Here is a 7,787-nt window from a genome sequence, read left to right as displayed (position 1 = left end):
CATCTGGTGAAAATTTCATGTCATTAGCACCTCTAGTAATATATTTACTGAGAAAAATGGTGACGTGTTCAATACTTATTTTACCCGCTAGTATTAAGAATTAAGTATTAATTTTTTTTACAATAACAAGCTGCAATGAAAACAAGCAAAAATGAAATAAAAGTAACGACTTTCTACTTCTTGCTTTTTTTTTTAATATAAGGAGTGAAAATGTAAGAAGTAGTAAAAAGTGGGCTGAAAAATTATTACTCAGGTAGATACCCAGAAATTCTACAGTAACAAAGTATTTGTACTTAGTTACTTTATAACTCTGTCAGCCACTATGGATTTTCAGACCTAAAATAAAAATAAAAAAATAGGTGTAAGGAAGGAGAGAGAGGAGAGAGGAGAGAGGAGAGAGGAGAGAGAGAGAGAGAGAGAGAGAGAGAGAGAGAGAGAGAGAGAGAGAGCTCTGTGAGTCAGCGCAGCATCCAGACGCACCTGCGGGTTGGAGAGAACCTCTGAGCCTCTTCTTCCTTCAGTTTCCTGTAAGTTCGTCAGGATGGCAGCAGCTTCCTCCAAAATCACCCCCGAAGTTCTGCAGGAGATGCTCCAGCTCTACAACCTGAGCCGACAGGAGTTCATCAACACCTACAACATCCAGCCGCTGGTCTACATCCCCGAGCTGCCGCACGGCGCCAAGACCACCTTCGCGGTCATGTACGCGGTGATCTTCGTCCTGGCTCTGGCCGGGAACAGCCTGGTCATCTACATCGTGCTGAAGAAGAGAGCCGTCCAGACGGCCACGGATATTTTCATCTGCTCTCTGGCCGTCAGCGACCTGCTCATCACTTTCTTCTGCATTCCTTTCACCCTGCTGCAGAACATCTCCTCAGAGTGGTTCGGCGGTGAGTTCCAGCTCGTGTTGGCTCGTTAACGTCACTCAGCGCACGTGGGGGTTAATTAAGAGAGCAGGCGCGCGTCTGAAGCAGACGCCAACTTTTATTAAAGTTCCTCTAGAATAATCATGACGCGTTCATTAAAGCTTCATAAGTATATAAGTAAATAAGACGAAAATAAGATTAAATTTGCTCCCAAAAGTCCTCCACTGTTTGTAATCAGAGAGGAAAAGCAATAAAACAAAGAAACACTTCACATAAACCTCCCATTTCTCTTCACAGCTTCCCTGACATTTGCAGAGAAAATCAGAGGAAACATATTCAGCAGAAAAGCTTAAAATGTTGCAGGAAATAGATTGGTCCCTGCAGTTTTAGATTATATCAAAAATGTTGCTCATCGCCTGTGGAAAAATTCAGATTGAAACATTTTTTTAGTTGTAAACAAGGCTTCTAAAGTAAGATGCCAACATAAAAAAAAATCAAAGACACTCTGGAGTTTGTGGATTTGGAAAAAAACAAACATTTTATCAATAAACACTTTTTCTGAGTTACTGTAGTTTTTAATTCAGGTTTTTTCTGTTGCATCCATGKAAGAATTGTGTAATTTAAGGCACTCTTCAAATATCTTAATATTCTAACATCATAGAATCTCTCTCCGTCTTTACTCTTCATTAGATTTTTTTTTACATTGAAGATTCGAACTCTCAGCTTGGAGGATGCCCTCCCTATGGGCCAAGATAAACATATAATTGATTAAAAAGTTTAAAAAAAAAAGAAAAAAAATATGTATTGTTCATCTTAGCAAATCTGTACTGAACATAGCTCAGACAAAACATATTAGAGCCAAAAAAGAAAGAAAGAAAGAAAGAAAGAAAGAAAGAAAGAAAGAAAGAAAGAAAGAAAGAAAGAAAGAAAGAAAGAAAGAAAGAAAGAAAGAAAGAAAGAAAGAAAGAAAGAAAGAAAGAAAGAAAGAAAGAAAGAAAGTTTTTAGGAGACAACCTGTTTGAATCTTTTATAAGGAGTGATTCCTCTTTTGTAAACATGGAAATAAGGAGGGAATAATAATATTCAAGTTAAAATTACATTAGTAGCCTACATTTAAAATTAATCTTTGTTGACCAAAGTGCTGTAAGAGTAAGGCAAAAAAAAAAACAGTAATAATGTCAAAGCAATAAAGATCAAATATGATAAAATATCACAGATGAGTTTGAAACAAATAAAAAAAATAGGCTGGTGCAATAAAAGTTGAGATTTGCTGACGTCTTATTAGAGAAAAAGACAACAACTTGTGTTGTTTTGTGTTGTTTTTACTGAGATTTCTTTCTTTCTTTCTTCCATTTTTTAACTTGAATTCTTTTACAGCTGAAAAGCAGATCTAAAGAGAACTTTTGAGAGATTGCTCTCTCCACCATAGAGATCAGGGCTTTTTGTTCCAGAAAAGAAAAGCAGCATGAGTCAGAATGGACAGCTGATAGAGTCTGGAGTCATTCAGCCAGTCCTGGACCCGTCTGACCTGTGCTGGATTTAAGCCCTAAAAGGTGTCTAAAAATAACCCTGCTGCTCAGAGCAGAAAAACACACATTTTATACTTTTTGTATTAATAAAAAAAAACGTAAAATAAAATAAAATATAATATAAAAAAATCCTCCTTCCATGTGGGTTCACCATATGCAAATATTTTTATATTGTGAAGTTATTTTAATTGTTACACTATCCACAGCTGACAACGCTCAACGACCCTTTAAAAGCTCCAGAGACCTGAAACATTTCCAACCTTTCTGACTCAGTGCCAATTATTTGCTTTACATGTGGGAGATAATTACGTGGCTTTATCAAGGAGGTTCAGCTCTCAGCGCTGTGACCAACAAAGATGTGGCCAGCAGCAGCTATACTGAGCGTAACTCAGCAGGAGCACAGTGAGCTGAAAGCATCTAGATCTGCTGTCAGAGAGAGTTCATGGGGGGCATCTGGGGGTAGTTTCTGTCTGTTGCTGTTCTGGGCTTCATTACCTGTAATATCTGCCACTGCTGTGCCTCAGAGTCAAGGATGGTTGTTTTGGCACTTTTACCGTTGCGGGAAAAGATCTTCGGCTTCTGATTTACTTGCTGATTTTTGCTAACATTTCCATCTTTTTGGGACTACAATGATGTCATCCCTCTCTGGTTTTTCTTTAGGGGTTCTGGTTTGCAAAACTGTTCCCTTCGTTCAGACCACAGCCATCGTGACAGGCATCCTCACAATGACCTGCATCGCCATCGAGAGATATCAGGGTATTGTCTTCCCCTTGAAAATGAGGCAGCAGTACTCATCCAAAAGAGCCTACAAGATGTTAGGTAATCTAGTTTTCCAACCTTGACGTTTTTGCTTGTGTTTGTCTGTCTGTTAACAAAATATCTCATGAGCTATCGGATTGTAGTTGCTAGAATCAACAAGTCTCTCCAACAGGGTAAACATACAATAGTTTACACTTCTGGTAGAGATGCACCGTTGTGAAAATTCCAGCAGATATCGATCTGACATCCGATATGAATTTTGTTGTTATTGCCGATAACCAATATTTACTTAAACACACTTGTGAGTTTTTTGATATTGTAAAAAATGACCAGACTGTTGATGCCTATGGCTGATATGGATATACTTCAGTTATTCCTGGCTGCGCAGCATCACTATCATGATCAAATAGATACCGCTAGACCAACCCTCTTTCCCAAAACAGAAAGGCAAAGTGGGAAATCAATACCGGATGTTAATATCAGACCAGTTTAAATTATCGGACCGATATGATATTCAAAAATATGACCAATTTCGGCTGATACCAAAGTGATTGCCGATATATTGTGCATCCCTAATTTCTGGCATTTCGGTGCTAACGTAAGAGGGTTCACCCCTGGGGTGGGGGTTGACCAGGGTTTCTATAAACATGATTTGAACACGTGTTTTGCAGCTATTTTTGTTTAGATCCTGAAGCCACAGACAGGTTCAGAGTGAAATGGAGTCTTTATCTGAAAATAAACATTGTTTTTCTGTGCATCATTCAGGTTTCCAATTTGAACAATTCCTTACAATGGAATGTGCATCTATAAATAATTAGGTTTTCAAGTCAACCCGATTCAGAAAGGCAGCTTACAATTTGCTTATAATATGTTCATCAATTTGTATTTAAATGAAAGTGTCTGAATACCAGCAAACACACAAATCCCATGTGAACAAATTTGGACTGAAAGCAGCTCTTTCCTCTTGATTCTGCTTTCATATTTTTCTGGTGCAGTTTTTGTYGTAAACAGCATAGTCGACCCCCGGAGTCATGCCACATTTAGTTATGTAAGCAAAATATAGTTTCACACTAATGGAACAAAGATCAAAAAAACATCTCTGGCAGTTTACACATGAAGAAGTATTCAAACTGACAGCTAACTACTGTTTGGCACTGGTCATGCAGAAAGTGGTCCTTGAATTTCCTTGGCAGCTATTTATATACATTGGGTCATAACTCTTTTTTTTTCCTGGATGAAGTTGAAGCAAAAGCTTTATCTGCTGATATACCTATTACCATTTTCATGACATACTTGTCTGCATCCTGCAGGGCTGGTATGGATTGCCTCAGTGTTGGTGGGTTCACCAATGCTATTTGTGCAACAGCTAGAGGTAAGTACCCTCTGAACAACTCATTACTCAGTAGCTTTCTATAGCTGCCTCTAGCTGAATGTACAGGAAAATGCCACTCTAAGATTCAAGTCAAAAAAGCTATTTTCACTATGCAATGCAAGAAGTTGGTGCTGCGAGATAATGAATGACAGAATGGGTCCAGTTTATGAGTGTTAAAGTGATGTTAGCAGCATCATTTGCTAACATGGGCTAATGTTCAAAGCAGTGACAAACTTTCATCACAGAGCTCGCTATTCCAACTCCTGACTCGCTGCAGGGGCGTGTCACTGAATGAGAGACTTTTATACCCGCACACAGGAAGCTGTGACGTAAGCGTGTAGCAAGCATGTACCGTTGTAACCAATAGGAAAATTCAACTGCAGTAGCCACCGTTCAACCTATAGAGGGGAGCACCAAGATGGTCGCGGAATTAAACAAATCTACAAAAAAAGTCACAATTCGCACAGAAACATTAAGATAATACCCTTAAAACACAATATACGGGTTATCTGCAAAAAAATCTTGATTTGGAGTTAAATTATATTTAAAATGTTTCAATTTTATGATAATGATTTAAAACATTTTTTAGAATTACTTATTTTAATGCATTTTTTTCCTCCACTCCCTCAAGCTTTCGAAGGCAGCCCCCACTTGGAAAGCACTGTCATAGACAATAGCATGCATATGTTTATTGCGATACTTACAATAAAGATGTATTTACTGAGGTTCACATTCCTGACTCTAACCTTACCAAACAACAATGGTGTGGTTCAGTATCAGCTCAGTGTGCAAGTTTAATATTAGCTACTACAGGGTTCCTACAGCTTAAGGCAAGTTAAATTTAAGCCTTTTTAATGCTTTTTAATGGCACTTGAAAGGAAATTTAACAACTTCACATAAACACAAATGTGAAAAAAATTAAATTTTTACCCAAATGTTTATTTTAATGCAAAACAACTAGCTGCGGATAATTTGGTAAATTTAAAAAAAAATGTTACCAATTATTTTAATATTTGAGACAAATACAGTCATCCTATTTATAATGTGTTAACATTTTTCAGACCTCTGTAAGATTGATTTAAGACATTTTAAGGCTAATTAAGGCCTTATTTTTGGATTGATGAATTCAAGGCCTTTTAAGACTTTTTAAGGATCTGCGGGAACCCTGTACTATGTGATTTTTTTTCACATCTCCATGTTGTCTTCTCTCGCTTGGAACGCCTTGGGGTCCCCCAAGAATAGTCGGATGGTGTTGCTTGTGGGGGGGAGAGGGATGTCTGGGTTTCTCTCCTGGAGCTGTTGCTTCCATGACTCTATCATAGACACGCAGTAGAAAATAAAGACATGCTTTATTTTCATATTGTGTGACTAATTTTACAGCTAATGACTAAATATTTGATAGAACACTTCCAAAATAATCAGACCTTTAAGAAGGATTTAAGTCAGCAACACCTGAACTATTCAGTGTACCTGCTGGCAAAAGCTGTGTTCCTCAACTGGTGACTGTCTTGCTCATTCCATTTAGTCTGGGCAATATTCAAAATTAAACTTACTTAAAATGTGATGCATTGTTGTCCAGCTCAGAAAGTGTTAACAGCAGTGCGTTGAACAAGGATGAGCAGCTCTGTGTTAGTAGGCAGAAAAAGATGCTGTAATCATCTAGTCTGGTGAGGTGGAGCCAAAGAGGGAACCTGTCAATCTTCTCACATCTCCTCCAACATCTCAGGATACTTATTCTTCTCTTCAGATAGGAATTCATCTAAAAGCAAACAGATAACCACGGCCCAAGACTTAAGGATGAATTTATTCTGTATCAGTTCACGCTTGGCTAGAAATGTCTTGAATTCAAGCTGAACCCAGGAGGCTAACTTTAGCCCTAAGAGTGGAATAATCCCAAAACTCAATTGGACACCTTTTAATTTTCTTTCCTGACATATGACGTCAATAAAACTTTCAAGAGCTGCAGTAAGAGAGTGAGTGTATTTGAAATGCAATAACTTCACAAACARCAGAGTGTCTCTGTATGAGTGGTGGTACCATAGACTGAAAATTGTATTGTGTTTTCAAGTGGGTCCTTTGTAGTCAGCCCGCATCAAGCAAAACTCTGGGAAAAATCTGAGCTAAACACCAAGAGTTTGTTTCACTGCTGAGAAGATAAAAGGAAGTCGACTTCGAGGAAGCTGCAGCCTACAACTGAGCTTGTGAACAATCGTCACAAATCCATCGTATATCAGATCATAAAAACTCATAAGTCCTGCTTGTCAGTTTGAAGTATCTGATCTGTGTCGGCTAAAAGTTTTCTGCGTCCCGTCTCCAGGTGAAGTACGACTTCCTGTACGATCACTACCACGTGTGCTGTCAGGAGAGCTGGCGTTCCCTGACGTACAGGCAGGCATACACCACCTTCATCATGGTGGCACTTTTCCTGCTACCCTTGGCGGCCATGTTGTTCCTCTACACTCGCATTGGGGTCGAGCTGTGGATCCGCAAGCGGGTGGGCGATGCTTCAGTCCTGAACACCATGAACCACAGGGAGATTGGTAAGATCTCCAGGTGGGTTTGACACCAGGGGTGACTTCACCTGATGCGATTTAATCCTCGTTCTCATACACGCAGCTCTTTCCACTTTTCTGTTCCTAACACCTAAATGGTTATCATCATTACGTGTTCAAAGTACCTGCAGTTCCCTCTTTTTTTTTTTTAACAAACTCAGAGCTTGGATCTGTAATTTTCTGCAAAATCTTATTAGGTCCTGCAGTAGGGCTAGACTGTATGATATAGATGCTGGTGGTGAAACACTTTGAATGAAACTGTTGAATCAGAAAGAAGTCCAGTAGAAAGAAAAACAACCTATTTTTAAAGGACACATATCATGGTTCTCTTTCACATTCAAACCATTCAGTTGGGGACTGTAAGACCTCATTTTGTAATAACAACGCATTTTGTAATAATGTAATAAAATCAGGCTTCAAAATGAAATAAACTCATGCTAAAACCGCATTATGTAATAATTGACGCAAAATGTAATAAAAGTATTCAACGCATTATGTAATAATGTTATTACATTTTGCGGCAATTATTACAAAATGTGATGGTGTAATAATCTGGTGCATTATGCAATAAACAATCAAAAACCAGTATTTCTGTTCATCCTAATCCATATACTTGTAATAACTGTCATGCTGCAAATACTACATAATTAATCTTTATAACTTTGGTCAATAGACACAGAACTTCTCATCTTTTATTTGCATTATATATATA

At 38.2% G+C, this 7,787-nt stretch overlaps 2 protein-coding genes across 2 annotated transcripts in view; one reads left to right on the top strand and one right to left on the bottom strand.

Moving 5' to 3' along the window:
- Positions 1-548, bottom strand: part of star2 (steroidogenic acute regulatory protein 2) — a 23,841-nt gene extending 23,293 nt beyond the window's left edge. The window contains exon 1 of the mRNA XM_014006972.1: positions 481-548. The gene's annotated coding sequence lies outside the window, so the exon portion shown is untranslated. The remainder of the gene's footprint in view (positions 1-480) is intronic.
- qrfprb (pyroglutamylated RFamide peptide receptor b) overlaps positions 435-7,787 on the top strand; it is a 9,492-nt gene continuing 2,139 nt past the window's right edge. The window contains exons 1-4 of the mRNA XM_014006971.1: positions 435-887; positions 3,053-3,211; positions 4,462-4,523; positions 6,841-7,076. Coding sequence (XP_013862425.1) covers positions 542-887; positions 3,053-3,211; positions 4,462-4,523; positions 6,841-7,076 — 803 coding nt within the window. The 5' untranslated portion in view covers positions 435-541. The remainder of the gene's footprint in view (positions 888-3,052; positions 3,212-4,461; positions 4,524-6,840; positions 7,077-7,787) is intronic.

This window comes from Austrofundulus limnaeus, unplaced genomic scaffold, assembly GCF_001266775.1.
Source record: "Austrofundulus limnaeus strain Quisiro unplaced genomic scaffold, Austrofundulus_limnaeus-1.0 Scaffold39, whole genome shotgun sequence".
Taxonomy (NCBI): Eukaryota; Metazoa; Chordata; class Actinopteri; order Cyprinodontiformes; family Rivulidae; genus Austrofundulus; species Austrofundulus limnaeus.
This window is presented reverse-complemented; position numbering and strand designations above follow the sequence as displayed.